Source organism: Passer domesticus, chromosome 20 (genome assembly GCF_036417665.1).
Source record: "Passer domesticus isolate bPasDom1 chromosome 20, bPasDom1.hap1, whole genome shotgun sequence".
In the NCBI taxonomy this organism is placed as follows: Eukaryota; Metazoa; Chordata; class Aves; order Passeriformes; family Passeridae; genus Passer; species Passer domesticus.
Window position 1 is genome coordinate 4,782,836 of NC_087493.1, and position 16,997 is coordinate 4,799,832.

Genomic DNA, 16,997 nt, shown 5'->3' on the forward strand with positions numbered 1-16,997 from the left:
AAATATATGAGAAGGAGTCAAAACCAGGGAGGAATTCCTTATTTTAGCTCTTCCTGTTCAGAGGTCTGCTGGTGCTCCTGTCCCAGCCGTGGGTGAGGTGGCACCCCACTGCCACAGTTAAGTGTCACAGTCCACCTCAACACACAAAATTAATTGCAGTTTCACAGTTCACTTCCTTTTCTGCCTTAACATGCACTCATACTCCTTAAGCTGATTTTTTTGAAGTAAGGTGTAGAGAATTCCATGTCTGAAAACAGAGTTCCTGTGCAAACATCTTTGACTTGTGAGAAGGAAAAAACATCCCAAACATGTCTCAGCTTAATCTTCCAAGTTGTACCAATTCTCTTTCAAATGTAACCACGATTTGCATTCAGATGCCACATCTTTAATAATTCTTTTATTATCCTAATAGTCAGTCTTCAGTCCAGAGACCGAATAGGCACAGGAGGACAAGTTGTGGATTGCAGTCGGTTATTCGATAACGATTTACCAGATGGGTAAGCTGACATCACTGTGATGTAAACACAAAAACAGCTCGTACAACAGACTTCTGTACTAGTGAGAACTCAGTGTGCAGATAAATTATTTTAAATCTTGCACTCAGAGTTCTGCAGTTCTGCATTCAGAGCAGGAGCTGAGCCAGCTGGGCTGTGCAGAGCGGTTGATAGTTTGGCTGTTGTCTTATCTCCACTTGGAAAAGGGGAGGTGACATATGTAAAGAAATGCTTTGAAAAAATAACTTGTCCAAGAAAACACATATTTCAGATTAAATCACAGCCAGCACAGTGCAGTAGTTTTGTAGCAAGGAAGTGACCACACGGCCTGGCTGCCCTTCTTCAGCACCACGCAGAGGTGTAGATCCACTGTGATAAACATGGATCACTTCTTCATGCTCCTCTTAGGAAAGAAAATGTGACTGGAAAAGGTAATGCAGCCCAAGTTCTTGCTGCATTTACCTTCCAAAAGTAGGGTTTAGGAATCTTGTTTGTCCCTGTGAGAGTTAATGACATCATTGTCACCTAGAAGAGTTTTGCAAACACAGGAAAATACTCTGGTTTAGGTTCTGGTGCTGTCAGCAACTTCTTCAGAGCAAACACAGACTTTCTGAATGTGATTCTTGGCAGGTAAAGACAGGAGAAAATGAATTTTCAGAGGATGAATTTTGAAATGCAAATCATCATCCTAGGCTGTAACAGCACTCTTTTGTTAATTTGGTGTCCAGATAAGTCAAAACCATTTTTGAAAATGCTTCTAAATTTTCACTTCAGAATGTTCCTTGCATAAATATTGCTCACTTAATTGTGTAACTGCAAAATTTGCTGTACAGCCTCGTGTATTTCAGAGTGCAAATTTAATGATAATTAAAAAGTCACATTATTTGAAGCTGACTTTTTAATGAAAGCAAGTAGTGCATGAAGATGTTTTGAAAGCATTTGTTAGAGTCAGTGGTCAAAAGAAGTTAAATGCATTATTAAACATGTTTCCAAGAAGTTCCTTTATGTGGCTGTTTGGATTTAATTAGAATTCAAGCCATTATTAAATATGAAGGTGTGATATTGTTAATGATGTGCCTGGTTCCAAGGGAAGAATATGTTAAACCATTTCTGAGTTGAACTTCCAGTTGTTTCCTGTCTCCTCATTCAGCTAACATGATTCATAGCAGTGTAAGTCTTCCTGAGCTGGGCATTTCTGTTGGAAACGTTTTGTGCCCTGGTTTCCTGGAAATGCCACTCAGTGCCTTATCTGTGCCTGTGTGACCTGCAGGTGGGAGGAGCGCAGGACGGCTTCGGGGAGGATCCAGTATTTAAACCACATCACACGGACAACTCAGTGGGAGCGGCCCACACGGTGAGGAATTCCTTGGGGAGGATGGGGTTTGATCATTGAGCAGTTCCAAGTGGCTCTCACAGGGGGATTGGATTGCTCATTCCTCTGCTCAGTCACTCTGCACAAGCTGAATGCTGTCCTTCTTTAGCATCCTTCTCCTTCAGTCTGCCTAATATTTAACTCAGAAGATCTTTCTGGCTCCTTTTTCCCCTGCCCTAGTCGTAACATCTTTGCTTTCTTGTAGAGATGCTGTGGTAGAGCTCTAGATCATCTTAAGGGGTGAAGCAGTGAGACCACGAGTAGCTGTCAGACACTGCTCTGAGACCTTGTGACCCAGAACAGTTACAGCTGGTTGCTGCAGAGTGTGTTTGGAAACCATTGTGATCACTTTTTCTGATCACTGTAGACGTGTGTTGTGAAACTGTTCCTCAAGCCACTTTTGCTGTTGCCTGTGTTGCAGGCAGTGTCATTGCATTTTTATCAGAATCCTCTGCAGATTGTCTGTGTTGGCAGATGTTCTCTTCCATTCTCAATATAATTCTGGTCTCTGCATGGATATATTTCATTTTAAATAATCTGGACTGTTAACCCTATCAGCTCTTATACATGTTTGCAGTTTGGGATTGAAAGGACTGAACAGCTTTTTGTTTTCCTATTTCTCTTTTTCCTTGTATGTTGAAATACACATTCTAAGTTCTAGACACAGTAGAAAAACAAATGCAAAATTTATAATTTATGTTGAAGATTTCTTGTGACCTTGTCAATCCCCCTTTAACCCATTTAAAATCCTTTAGAAAGCAGCATTGAGATACAAAATCGCAGTGGTCAGTGTTGCTCTTATGAGCAACTGCTTTTATTCTTGCTTAGCCCCTTTTCACCCTTCTGCCGTAATAACATTCCTTAAAAGTTAGAAGGACTAACAAAACTTAGAAGGAATCACTTCCTCAGCCAGATGAAGGCAAGGTGAGAAAGTTTGGAGGCGAGGAGGTTCCTCTGGTGAGCGTGGAACAGGAGCTTCCTGCTCCAGTCGCGGTGTCCTGCTGGGCAGGTCGCTGAGGTGTCCCCAGAGCCCGGGGACACCGGGGCTGCCCCAGCTGTGCTGCGTGGCCACCACACTGAGGTTTCCCCGCTGTCCCCAGGCCAGCGTCCGAGTACTCGAGCCCGGGCAGGCCCCTGAGCTGCCTGGTGGACGAGAACACCCCCATCGGCGGCACCAACGGCGCGTCCTGCGGGCAGGCGGCGGATCCGCGGCTGGCCGAGAGGAGGGTCCGCTCCCAGAGGCACAGGAACTACATGAGCAGGACACACCTGCACACTCCTCCCGACCTGCCCGAAGGATACGGTATGGAAATCTTGTGGGGGATCTCAAGAAACTGGGAAAATGAGTTGTGTCTTCTCACGTGGAAGATATTTTCATTGCTTAGTTGAAGGAAATCAGTCTTTGTGAATCTTCATGCTGCATTTTTTGTTCTTACGTTTATTAATTTGTCTTGATTTCACAGAGCAAAGGACAACTCAGCAAGGTCAGGTCTATTTTCTGCATACTCAAACTGGTGTCAGCACGTGGCACGATCCAAGAGTACCTAGGTAAGAAATGATGGGAGTACCCTTAATATTTCAAATCAAAATCATTTAAGCAGTGCTCTCCTCCAAGTTTTCTCTGGCTAATGATTCTTGGCCCCTAATACATTATTTTAACACATCATTCATCAGAACAAATTAGTCTCTCTTCCCCAGTTCTTCAAGTTGGTATTGTAATGAAAAAATGGAAGACTAGGAAATAAATTACAGTAGTGTTTTGGAAACAGGAACAGTTCACTGATTCTAGATTTTGCATATGAATTAGAGCCAAGTCCAGATTTTAGTACTCTGCAACATAATGAAACAAACAGTAGAATCTGAACACTTCCAGAAGAAGTTCCATCAAGATACTTCGGTGAAAACTGGCTTGGATTGAAACAGTCAAACTGCTTTTCCTGTTGCAGTTATCTCAATACTTGGAAAAACCAAATGCTAAGTATTTTAAATTCTGTGTCCTTACTTCCACAATATACATGTACATACTGTTCATGAAAGTACATGTGAATATTGCTGTTGTGTTGGAAAGGAAAGGATGATAGTGGAAATTATTGGTAGTTTCTGATTGTCCTTTAAATAACCAAGAAATCCTGTTGTAAATTATAATAAATCCTGTTGTAAACACTTGCCTCCTAAAGGTCAGTAACTTGTGTATTATGCAAAACTAGGCTCTAAAAAACATCATATGAAGATCTAATCCTTAAATTTGGGGTGTGATAGTTCTGTGTGCAGTCTAAGTCAGCACTGCCCTGAGGTGTGGCAGCACAAACAGCAGGAGTGTCTCTGAGAACAAGAATTGTTTGCATGAGGATAGAATTGATGTCATTTCTAAGGAATATTGTATTTTTGAGGCTAATAGCCACAGTCATGTAGCCAGCAAAAGTAATCCCTGCAGGACAGCAGCAGTGTGTTCGTGGGGAATAGCAGCAGTTCACTCCCAGAGCTTGTTTCCATGTTTCCATTAGTGGCTCCTCAAGTCTTTGGGATCCCTGCAGACTGCACCTTTTAAGGCATTCTGTCCCTTGGCTCTTTCCTCCCTCAGCTCCTGTGATTTTGGGAGAGCTGAACACCTTTGGGAAGAGCTGCACTGGACAGTGTGAGGGCTCTGAGGTGTGAATTGCATCCATGAATAATCAGTGTATATATTTGGAGACCAGCATTTGTTTTCAGTGAGGCTCTGGAACGAATTTACATCTTCCTAATTTCAGCAGAATTTTTCTTGAGACCCTATTGAGCCACCTCTGCATTGCTCAGGGCAGAGCTGAGTCATTGTTCATCTACTCCTTGACTTGAAATAATTGGTTAGAGAGCTTCCCACAAGCTCATGGGGTTCTGGGGCAAAACAGCCAGTGCCATACACATCCCATGTGTAATTCTTCATGGAAAGTCTAACTCTTCAGAAATACAGTTTTGTTTTGTATGAGTTTCTAAAGTGTGATTCACAGCTCCTTACGTGACTAATGTTGTTTTAAAAAATGTTTTCTGTCAGAATTGGTGCAGAACTGCAATTCCATTTTGACAAATATGGCAATGGTCTTTATTTTTGTTTGAAGCCTTTATTAATTTAACAGCTGAAGTTAGTTTGTAAAATGAGGGCTATTTGATAAGAACTTTTTTCCCCACGGCATGTGTTCTGGCGTGTGTGTTTCTGCTGTGGTGGGCTTGTACCTTGGGAGCAGAGATTCCAGCTGAACAGATCAGGTTTCTGAAACAATACATTTTCTGAGACTTCATGGAATTGTTCTGTTACATTTACGCTTGTTTGGCTCGGAGGCCAATTGCTGAGGTATTTTTCATTTTATATTTGTTTTCGCAGGGATCTTAGCAACATCAATTGTGAAGAGCTTGGTCCACTGCCTCCTGGATGGGAGATCCGAAATACAGCAACAGGCAGGGTTTATTTTGTTGACCATAACAACAGAACGACGCAGTTCACGGACCCGCGGCTCTCTGCGAACCTGCACTTGGTGCTCAAGTGAGTGGAGCCTGCTTGGGGTCGGGATGCTCCCTGCCCTTCCCGGAGCCTTTCAGGAGCAGTTCTGTGACACACCAGCTCACTCTGCTTCACGGCAAAGATGAGCTTGAGAAAAGTCTGCAGGAGCATTAGGCAGGAATGTGGCTGTTGTGATGCACAGGGGGAGGGAGGCAAGCGCTGTCTGATGGGAAAGATTGGCCCATGGATTTTTTTTTTCCTAACAGCAAGAGACACACTTTGTTTTCTTTATACTTCATTCTATTTTCAGTTATGAAGAACTTGTTTTAAAATAAGAAGTTACATGTGAGCCAGTGGTGTGAAATACTGATGAGTTAGGAAAGGGTGCACAAGTGCCCAGCTGTTCTCCTGCAGTAAAGGAGAAATAGCTCAGCTCTTGCCTTCAGTTTTAGAGTAGGACTAGTTGATATGTTCTCAAAATAAGGCCCCAATAATTTAACTCAGTTTTCTTACAAAAAGGATAAAATAGGAACCACATTTTTTCTGCCTTCGTGTTTTGATATAGTAATTTCATCTCACCGTTTTAAAATGAGAATGGGAAACTTAAAAGAATTCTGGCTCGTGTTTTATTCCCTAGGCACTCATTACACACTGGGGATTTTCTACTAAAAATGGAAACCAAAAAGCAAACAAATATTTCTTTTTTCTCTCTTATTTTTTTTCTCTCAGAGGGCTTGTCCGCGGTACTTGGGAGTTTGATTCTATTGTTTCTCCTGCTAATACCTTTTAATACTCTTGGGAAACACCTGTAAAGTATTGAGTAGGTGTTAAGTGGAAGAAACAATGAAGAGTTGGTTAGATGGAAGGCCAGGCAGGCCTGGGTGAGGAGTCAGTAGGAGGAATAGTCCTGAAAGGAAGTGAATCATTGGGAAGAAAAGCTGAAGGGAAGAATAAAGGGAACAAGCACCGAAAGGACAAAGCTGAGGAATGGAAAGTCATATCCGGGAGACAGCATGTCTTTCATACATTACACAAAAGCTGTCTAGCCTCTACCCAATATACACTTGAACCTCACACCCCAAGAGAGAGAGGAGCCTAAATACAGAAAATATGTATTTTGTTAAGAGAAGTCATTGGTTTTATATGTGTATGTTGCAGGACTTTAGTAAGTAAGCCATCATCATCGAGGTACTGCGGCTGCTTTTTTTTTTTTAGTTTAAAACAAATCAGTACTCATTTTAGCTGAATTGAAATTGGTGGCTTGAAAATAAAATGATCTTGAAAAAAATCAGCAGTGAAGGAGCATGTTCATGTTTGAAACACAGAAAAGTTCCTAAAATCAATTCAGATTTAGGTATTTTACTTCAAGAAAAACTGCAGACCCTCTTAGCTACAGCAGTGCAATTTTTAAGTGTAGAAAACTCAGTGAATTGGGCTGTATTTGACAAACTGGCCTCCTCATGTGGATTTATTTTGAAATGGCAGAAAGGGCACAGTAGCCAGTTCTACGTGGATTGTGGAGGACAGATAACAGAGCTACCTTTGTTAGCTGGAAAATCCAATTTGACTTTTAATTTCCAGAATCACAGAACCATTCAGCATTTATTTGAACTTAGAGTTCTCCTGCAGCGTGCTGAAGTTCTTCATTTGTCCATCTGTCTTTCATTAAGAAAGGATTTCAGAAACTCACCCAACAGTGTCATCAGCAAAGTCTGCTGCCCGATAAATAATTTTTGGTGTCTATTCTTTTATTACACCAAACAGGATGTGTGAAAGTTTCCCCTGCCTTGAGCCCACCTCCTTATTTGTTCTTTAAAAAACAAACAAAAAAAAAGTAGTTTGCCTTAGGCCTGTCATTTTGTAAATTATCTAAGAAATAAGTTTAGACTCCATGTGGAATGGGTGTGATAGAGTTTTAGGTTCAAAGGCATGAGAAAACGTTTACTCTCAGTGATACTTTTTCTTTTGAGCTGAGTAAAGCCATTTGTTCTTCCAGTTATGACATTGTAAGTTGTGAAAATAATCAGGCTGGTTACCCAGTTCTGCTCTGAAACATTGACCAAGAGTTTGTGATAATTTTGATAAGTTATAGCACCTGAAAAGTATTTAGTTGAATCCTTAAAAGCACTGTATGGAACCAAGCATAGCCACTCAGCTGTGAAAACAAACTGAGAAATGAGGTGTAGTGACCTCAAGCACTGCAGGTTGTTTAGCTAATACTGCACTGATCATTTTCAGTCAGATCTGGAAAATGGCATTTTATTTTTCTCCGCCTAATACTTCCTTATTTTGGGAAGCACTGTGTGGAGAAAAGTAACAATTTCATTTGATGTTAAAATCATGCTCATTTCAGAGATTACATTTCCTTTAAGAATGACTCTGTCCAGCTTTGTGCTTTGGGGAACTGTGACTTTTTACCCTTAAATGTGATATGCAGGGGTGCTCACTTTAGTATATAAATTTGGTCTTCTCTGGTAGTCCTATACAAGGAATATTTTCACTTAGTCCTGCTTATGGAATTAGAATTTCCAGATGATAGAATAAGGATTTAGCTTTAATATTGTATCAAGTAAATACAGTTTAAATGAGATTCATATTTAAAACTAATCTCAAGTGAAAGCTACCATGCACATGGCACAAATGACATAGAGCCACAGAACCAGAGCCAGTGTGTGTCTAAATTATTACAATGATTTGTATTTTTCTGGGTGTCCCTGTGGAAAAGTCTGGAGGTAAGTTTTGGATGGCCAGGAGAGTTTTCTACTAGGCTTTGTCTCAAAACAGACAATAGCCTGAAATTATAAAATACCTTAATCAGTATTTGGTTCAATTTATTTTTTTTTTAATATTTGATTTTTTAAAAAAAAAGAACTAGCCTTCCACTGGAAAACATTCTAAATTGTAATGTTTCTTATTTATCCAGTAAATGTGCTCATGTGCTTCACAGAGAGATGATATTCTTAGGCTTTAAAAATACAGTTTTTATCCTGTATTGCTTGGGAATGCCATACTAAAAAGCTATAAAAATACCCACTCACTGTGTACAAGAAACGACACAGAGAGAACATCTCTGCAACATGATCCATTTACTTTTCCTAGTAAGAAGTCAGATTTACAAAATCTCTTAGAATTGCTAGTAAAAATACTTGTTTATCTGTGCCAATTAGTTCCATGTGAACTCCCACATTCCTGTGGTCCAGACTAGGCCAGGTACAAGGGACAAGGTCCTTGCCAAGCTGCCAGTACAAACATCTTTTTGTAAGCTTACTCTTTTCCAGACAAGCCATTTAAAACAGACTATGGTATTGACTGTAGATTAGAGGCAGAGTGTTTGGCAGATCCCTGAATTTTAAAATGGAGGAAGGGAAAACACGTAAAGGAAATATGGAAATGGGCTCTGAGAAATTCAGTGTCAGCAGCTTAGTAGTAAAATTGTATGGATAATACCTTATTGTATGTGCTGTAACCTTTTGCACACTTTGTAGAGTAGCACTAATAGAAATAACAAGCCCTAAAAACACCTGATAGTTGCCAAGAAAGACAGACCCATATGTCTTCAGTCAGGATAAAATCGCTCTGAATTTATTCTTTACTGGCCCCAGACGTTTTCAGCGTAATCACAGCAATAATCACAGTAAATTGAAAGCAGTTCAGGTACAATGTTTAAGGAGAGGGCAGGGGCTGCCTGAAGGGTCTCTGAGGCCGCTGTGTGTGCTTGCAGCCGGCAGAACCAGCTGAAGGACCAGCAGCAGCAGCAGCAGCCGCCGGTGGTGTCCCTGTGCCAGCTGCCGGACGAGGCCGAGTGCCTGACGGTGCCGCGCTACAAGCGCGACCTGGTGCAGAAGCTCAAGATCCTGCGGCAGGAGCTCTCCCAGCAGCAGCCTCAGGCCGGCCACTGTCGGATCGAGGTCTCCAGGGAGGAGATCTTTGAGGTAACTCGAGATTTGGACGCGTTTCTTAACGGGGGGGGGAAAGGGAGGGGGGTTGTTTATGGCTGTGGAAAGGAGTTGTTCACTTCGATGGAAGCTCGGAGGCTGCAGCTAGAACTGGGATTTTACTGTGGGAAGAGGAGGCATTCCAGGGGATACCAGGACTGTGGGAAGAGGAGGCATTCCAGGGGATACCAGGACTGTGGGAAGAGGAGGCATTCCAGGGGATACCAGGACTGTGGTGAAAAGGAGGCATTCCAGGGGATACCAGGACTATGGTGAAGAGGAGGCATTCCAGGGGATACCAGGACTGTGGTGAAGAGGAGGCATTCCAGGGGATGCCAGGACTGTGGGAAGAGGAGGCATTCCAGGGGGATACCAGGACTGTGGTGAAGAGGAGGCATTCCAGGGGATACCAGGACTGTGGGAAGAGGAGGCATTCCAGGGGGATACCAGGACTGTGGTGAAGAGGAGGCATTCCAGGGGATACCAGGACTGTGGTGAAGAGGAGGCATTCCAGGGGATGCCAGGACTGTGGGAAGAGGAGGCATTCCAGGGGGATACCAGGACTGTGGGAAGAGGAGGCATTCCAGGGGATACCAGGACTGTGGTGAAGAGGAGGCATTCCAGGGGGATACCAGGACTATGGTGAAGAGGAGGCATTCCAGGGGATACCAGGACTGTGGTGAAGAGGAGGCATTCCAGGGGATACCAGGACTGTGGGAAGAGGAGGCATTCCAGGGGGATACCAGGACTGTGGTGAAGAGGAGGCATTCCAGGGGATACCAGGACTGTGGTGAAGAGGAGGCATTCCAGGGGATGCCAGGACTGTGGGAAGAGGAGGCATTCCAGGGGGATACCAGGACTGTGGGAAGAGGAGGCATTCCAGGGGATACCAGGACTGTGGTGAAGAGGAGGCATTCCAGGGGATACCAGGACTGTGGTGAAGAGGAGGCATTCCAGGGGATACCAGGACTGTGGTGAAGAGGAGGCATTCCAGGGGGATACCAGGACTGTGGGAAGAGGAGGCATTCCAGGGGATACCAGGACTGTGGTGAAGAGGAGGCATTCCAGGGGATACCAGGACTGTCATGTAATTGACATAGATGCATTTACCCTGTAGAGATGAACTAAATCAAGGAAAGCTTTCTCTGTGGCTGGAGATGAGCAGCCTGTGTCAGGGACTGGGGAAGGAGTCCAAGCACTTCATGCATCTGAAGATCTTGTCTCACTTCTTCCTTGTATTTGAGAAGTTGATGGAGTGTTTTAGAGGGGATGTTAAAAATTCAACTCTATTATTGGTGATCTTTGATACAGTGTAACTTAAGTAAAACTGCTACTGAATAGGATTCCTCTTCATAGTTTGGATTTCTTATCATCAATCTGAATTGTCTCTGCAGAATCAGAATTTTACAACTGTCAGGGCTTCTGAATGGCCAGAGATGCCCACAGTGGGGTCTCTGCATTCTGCTTGGGGATGTGATTCAGCAGAATCACTCTGTTCACTTGACTAAACACAGTGATAATTCATTGGTCTTTTCTGAAGAACAGTTTGTCCTTTTGAGGACTTTCACCCATCCCTGTTGCGTTTTTACCCCACCCACAAACTTGATCTCCCCAGTCTGTTGTCACAGTTTTTCCCAGCCAAGAAAGATTTGTGTTGGTCTTCCCCTTGGAGAGTCAGGTCACTTTGTAAGCAACTGAAAGGAGGGGGGGAAGGCTACAGGATTGTGATGTTCTTGTTCAGTCCAGTGTGTTGGGTCCCCACACACCCACCTGCCTCCTCTGTCCTGTAGAGGCAGAGCTTGGGGCTGATACTGGATATAAATAAGAACCAGACTTTTCCTTTTTTCTCTAATTCCTTTGCCTTTGTTCTGCCTTCCAACTTGCTTTCTGTGTTTCCTTGGTGAACACTTACTGACAGAGGAATAATCCTGTGGATTTACTGGGATGGCATTGCTGCTTCCATTCTTAAGGTGCTTCTTGGAGGCTGGCACATGTGTTTTACCCAGAGCACAAGCTCCACTCTTGGCTTTTCAGGCTGCAAAAACCAGGAGCCCTTATGGAATACAAAAGGAGTTTACTGACACAATTTTTTAATAAATTATGTGAGAATGAGGGAGAATGTTCTGATCACTGTTCACCCCTGGAAATTTAGTGGGAGGTGGTTCTTCTCATCTTCTCATCATTTTATTTGACAAGTGTTATCACATTTGGAGAAAATGAAGAAACAATCTGTGATTTGAGAAACTGATGAAGATCAGTAAAATAATGTCCCCTTTAAGAGTGCTCCCTTTGGACTGGAGATTGAGCCCCCTTCACTTCCAATACACAGCAGCTTTTACTCTGTAAACAGCAGTTAATAAAAGGAAGTGTTGTGTGTTTACAGGAATCCTACAGGCAAGTCATGAAGATGAGGCCAAAAGACCTGTGGAAACGATTGATGATAAAATTTCGTGGGGAGGAGGGCCTTGATTATGGAGGAGTTGCCAGGTAAACAGTGGCTCCTCTGTGTTTCCCCTGCACCCACCCCTGCCAGCCTCCCCTGTGCTTTGAATCCTGAGCCAGCCCAGCTTCTTTCATATTATTATTATTTATTTTTATTTCTGCAACAGATTAAATGTCAGAAGATCATACGGCTCTAGGTACTATTGTAAAAGAAAAACTGCATCAAAAAAAGAGCTAATTTATTGAAAATAAAATGCAAATTACACATCATGTCAAATATCTGTCATACATGAGAGGTTTTGGTATCTATTGAAATTAACATATTTTTCTTTGGTTAGTGAAGTTTGGGTATGTGAGAATATATGCCACTAAATACTTGGCTTTATGGCACAGTTTTAACCAAAAATATGCTTTATTGCAAACTGTCACTGCAGGTTGAAGCAAAATGTTGCCACCAGCTGTTGGTGGGCAACTGCAGTCTGTCAGTAGTCTGAGGTTATTTTTCCTGTATCAAAAAATGACATGCCCAATTCTCAGACCATTATTTACTGATTTGTGAATACATAACTAAAACTTGAATTAAATATATCCATTACCTGAAAGATGGTTTACATCAAAAGCTTTGATTCCAGCATCTTTCTATTCAATATCTTGTCTTAGTGTCTAATGGATGGAGGAGAATCACAGTCAGAAACTCTCTTGGAAATGAGTAACATGAAGGAAAATCTTGGAAAGCTGGAAATCCATCAGCTGTCAGGTGTTGTGTGATTACTGAGCTAGTAAACATAATTCTGATTTCAGCCATATCTCAGCATGTTGAGAGATAGCTTCCTTCCCATTTATGTTCAATAGCAAAATTTAAAACATCAGATTATTTTGAAATGGTTCTCTGTAGGAATACATTTGTCTGTAGAGTACCAATAAATGATTTTATTTTCTAGGGAGTGGCTGTACCTGTTGTCCCATGAAATGTTGAATCCATACTATGGGCTCTTCCAGTATTCCAGGGATGATATCTACACGCTGCAGATCAACCCCGACTCCGCCGTCAACCCGGTAGGGCTGGAGCTGTGTGTGTCAATCCGTGTTTCTGACCAGGAATCAGGCTCACCTGGACAGGGCTCAGCACTTAGAGCCAAATTCTTACAGTTGGCACTGCTGGACACTGAATTTGTACAATTATATGATAGTTTCTTTCTTGCACTGATCAAACTTCTCAAGCGTGTTCTTAATTTTCTGTCAGGTGTCAATTTATGATTCCTTTGGGAGAAATTTGGTTTGATTGTTGCTTGTTAGACTCCTGGGCTGGAAGTGAAATGCTCAGTGTGCCGTGCATGAAACAAAACCAAACCTCCACACAGGGCGTGGGCTTGGGGCTTTCTTCTTTTCTGGGTGTTGGATTCTGTCTCACGCTGAGCAGTGGGGGTGTTACTGAGCAGAGTGGCCTTGTCTGTGCTCTGTTCCAGGAACACTTGTCCTACTTCCACTTCGTGGGCCGCATCATGGGCATGGCTGTGTTCCACGGGCACTACATCGACGGGGGCTTCACGTTGCCTTTCTACAAGCAGTTGCTTGGGAAGCCAATTACTTTGGATGACATGGAATTGGTGGACCCTGATCTCCATAACAGCTTAGTTTGGATACTGTAAGTAGTCTGTGTACCTCAGGATTTTAGAATACTCTCTCTGTTATGTGATAATGGTCCTACATCCTGGAAATGAGGTGTATTTTGATCTCCTTCTCTGGCAGATTTAAGAAATATCTTCCACACAATTCAGCTTCTTTAATGCTAAAAATGCTCAAGCTACTCACATTTTAGGGGGGAGGTGTGTGGAGTTAATATTAATTTATTAATTTTACCTATTATTAACAGTAACAGGTTGTTAAAATATAACAGTGAAACTTTGATAAAGATTTTAAAATGTAACAGAGTAGAACTGTATGTTCACTTTCTGCATCCAGGCAGGGCTCTCAAATGCCATTGAAAAATGAAATTGTGCTTCTGTCAGATGGAACATGGCTTTCATATATTTGCAGAGTATGTTTTCCCTCAGTCATTGCTGCTTTCTTTGCACCAGTGAGAACGACATCACCGGGGTCCTGGACCACACGTTCTGTGTGGAGCACAATGCCTATGGGGAGATCATCCAGCACGAGCTGAAACCCAATGGCAAAAGCATCCCCGTGACAGAGGAGAACAAAAAGGAATATGTCAGGTACATCAGTAGCTTTTCCCAGGGCTTTTTCTGTTTCCTGCGATGAGGAGGAGCCATTGCTTGTTGAAGTAATTGTCAGTGTTGTGCTGTGGGGTTGTGCAGTGCTCTGGTGGAATCCTGTCAGTGGGGCCGTGTTTTGGGGCTGGATAAATTGCAGTTTATTGTATTTGAATACATCCTCCACAAACCCAATTTGCACTTGCTCGCAGACTTTATGTGAACTGGCGGTTTTTACGAGGAATTGAAGCTCAGTTTCTGGCGCTCCAGAAGGGATTTAATGAAGTAATCCCACAACATCTGCTGAAGACATTTGATGAGAAGGAGTTAGAGGTCAGTGCACCAGTGTTGTGTTGTGTCAAGTGTAACCAGGCCCTGGAGCCTCAGGAGCCTCAGGGCTGTCCCAGCAGTCCTGGTGTGCTCTGGCTGGGACAGGGGCAGGGCAAGGGCTGAGCAGCTCAGGGGACCATGGCTGTGTGTGCCTCCATGAGAGCTGTGGCAGTGTTCCTGGAGGTGACAGCTCACAGCAGCTGCACAAGTGGCTGCAGCCCCTCCCTCGTAGCTCAAACCCCTCTGAGCCCTGTGAGGACCTGCAGTGACCTCGGGTGGTGTCACTGCTCCAGCAGAGGCCTGGTGCAGAGTTCTCACAGGGCAGTTTCCTCATGTGGAATTCAGTGCTGCCAGGAGAACAGGCTGTCACTCCCTCCCACCACTCCCTCCCACCCTCAGTGCACTGCCCTGAATGGTCTCAGGGACCTGGGGTTTGGCAGAGTTCATTTTGCCAGACTCCAATGGCCCCATAAATCCAGCAGAAGGAAAGGAGCTGTCACAAACAAGTGTGCTACAGAATGTCAGGGTCAGCATCCAAACAATATCCTCTGAAGAGAAATCCACAGATCCCAAGCTTGCTTTAAACTGAAATGTAATTGCAGTCTGTGGAGTTGAGGGTGTTGCCATGTAAAATGGCCACAGGTAAATCATTCATTGTGCTTCTGATCCCTGGGCTGGAACGTGGTGATTGCTCCTCCTTTATCCCAAATATTCTCACTCCCAGCCATGCTGCTAGCCCAGAACCATTTTGCAGCTGTAGAATAAGGAAGGGGAAGGTCCAGTGTTCTTAGCCATAAAAATGTCTTCAGAGTTATGATCACATCCTCGCTGAGCTGAACCCGATCCATTGTGGCTCTGCCTTCAGGAGCACCGAGAGCTCAGTGTCAGGAAAGGCTGCTCTGTCCTTTGCTGGTATCACAGCAACAAGATTCCTTCTGGGGGTCCAGAGCTGGACCAGCCAAACTGCACCCTGGGCCATGCTCCTGAAAGAAATACTGAGGTCAAATGTGAATTATTCCTGCACTGTCACACAGGGGTAGAATCTGTGCTTCTGTTTAACAGGCCCTTTTGTCTAAGCTTGGAATGGTTGCTTGGGTTCTTTTTAATTTGAATTGAGACCATTTGAAAAATGGTTTGTGTACAGAGGTAAAATTTAAAAAAACACAAGAAAGATATATTTCTGCATTTTTTAAGATGAGGGAGAAGTTACAACTTACCTTTGGTATAAAATCTGTCCATTTTTCACTATCATTTCTTCATAATTTGGCTCCAAACCCATTTTTATAGTGATCAGTGACAAAATAATATAAATAAACCTATTTTAAATTTACAGCTCATCATTTGTGGACTGGGAAAAATCGACGTTAACGACTGGAAGGCAAATACCAGGTTAAAACACTGTACCCCCGACAGCAACATCGTGAAGTGGTTCTGGAAGGCTGTGGAGCTCTTCGACGAGGAGAGGAGGGCGCGGCTGCTGCAGTTCGTGACCGGCTCCTCCCGGGTGCCCCTGCAGGGCTTCAAGGCACTGCAAGGTAACAGTGCCGGGCACGAGCAGCTCGAGGAGGGGCTGCCAGCTTCCAAAGAGCCATTGCAATGGGCTGGTGGCAGTCACCAGTAGCTCTTCTTGTGTAAATGGCTCTTTTATTTCATTTCTTCATTCCTTCTCTAGCAGGGGGTTCTCATCAGCTCAGATCTTACAGGGGTTCCAGAAGCCAGGGTTTTAATTCCTGACTTTTACAAGTCCTCATCAGTTGCACAGCTCTGGGGGTTGTTTTAGACTGAAATGCAGTAACACAGCTCAAGCTCAGACTCTTATTTAACAGCAGAGTCCCCATGAGAAACACTGACCCTCTGAATTGTATTTTAATGGCTGCTCAGACCAGGATTCCAGTTTTGCTCAGGCTGGGACATTTGTAGCCTCTCCTGTCCTGTCTTCAATGCAGAGCAAATCTAAACAATGGCTGTGCTGCAGTCTTTTTTCTTTAGCAGAGACATTAAAGGGATTTCTAGTAGTCAGATTAATTTAATAAAATTATAAGAAATTGACACTGTGATGCTGTGGGATTCCAGTGAATTGGCCACTGTTCAAGACCTGTTATAAAACAGGGACAGGTACAGCTGTGTAAGTTTTGTGGTATAGGAGGGATGAGAGAAGAGAAACTAAAAACTGTTGGAATTATGCAGTACACTGTGTGAAAAAGCTGATTTATTCTTTGTCAGTGCTTTTTCCCTTACCTTTCCTTTAAATAACTGCAGGGCTGTTGGGTGGGCAAGGAGGGGTCTGTCCCACAGCCACTGGGACCTTGCACTTTTTTCCTGCCTGTTTATGATTTCATCTTCCTTGGTGCAGAGCTTCTCTTTGTATATTAGCTGCAGTGCAAGGAAGACATTCCATGTTATTGCACACAGTAACAGAGATCTCCTCTGGATCTGCAGGTGCTGCAGGCCCACGACTCTTCACAATACACCAGATTGATGCCAGCACTAATAACTTGCCGAAAGCTCATACCTGGTAAGAGTTTCTCAGTTCTCTGTTGTGGTCTGTAGCTTGAAGAGCAATCTGCTGTCAGAGTATTTGGAGCATTGGAGATTTTGGCTTTCATGACATAATCAAAGCTGTCCCTTAGGGAGCAGCAGAGCTGTGAAATCTGCAGATGGCTTTTGTTTGATGGAGCTCCTTAAGCCTTGCTGGCACCTTCTGCAGCCCAGGGAGGTGTGGCAGAGCTGGCAGTGGTG

The 16,997-nt window shown here is 43.5% G+C and overlaps 1 protein-coding gene across 2 annotated transcripts in view; it reads left to right on the forward strand.

Annotated features, from left to right (window-relative positions):
• The window catches only part of SMURF2 (SMAD specific E3 ubiquitin protein ligase 2), a 59,006-nt gene that overhangs the window by 39,436 nt on the left and 2,573 nt on the right, over nt 1–16,997 (forward strand). For both annotated transcript variants that reach the window (XM_064395252.1, XM_064395253.1), the window contains exons 6-18: nt 413–497; nt 1,765–1,848; nt 2,967–3,169; nt 3,330–3,414; nt 5,222–5,380; nt 9,060–9,270; nt 11,657–11,760; nt 12,657–12,771; nt 13,182–13,360; nt 13,794–13,931; nt 14,141–14,261; nt 15,592–15,793; nt 16,698–16,773. In XM_064395252.1, the coding sequence (XP_064251322.1) occupies nt 413–497; nt 1,765–1,848; nt 2,967–3,169; nt 3,330–3,414; nt 5,222–5,380; nt 9,060–9,270; nt 11,657–11,760; nt 12,657–12,771; nt 13,182–13,360; nt 13,794–13,931; nt 14,141–14,261; nt 15,592–15,793; nt 16,698–16,773 (1,762 nt within the window). The remainder of the gene's footprint in view (nt 1–412; nt 498–1,764; nt 1,849–2,966; nt 3,170–3,329; nt 3,415–5,221; nt 5,381–9,059; nt 9,271–11,656; nt 11,761–12,656; nt 12,772–13,181; nt 13,361–13,793; nt 13,932–14,140; nt 14,262–15,591; nt 15,794–16,697; nt 16,774–16,997) is intronic.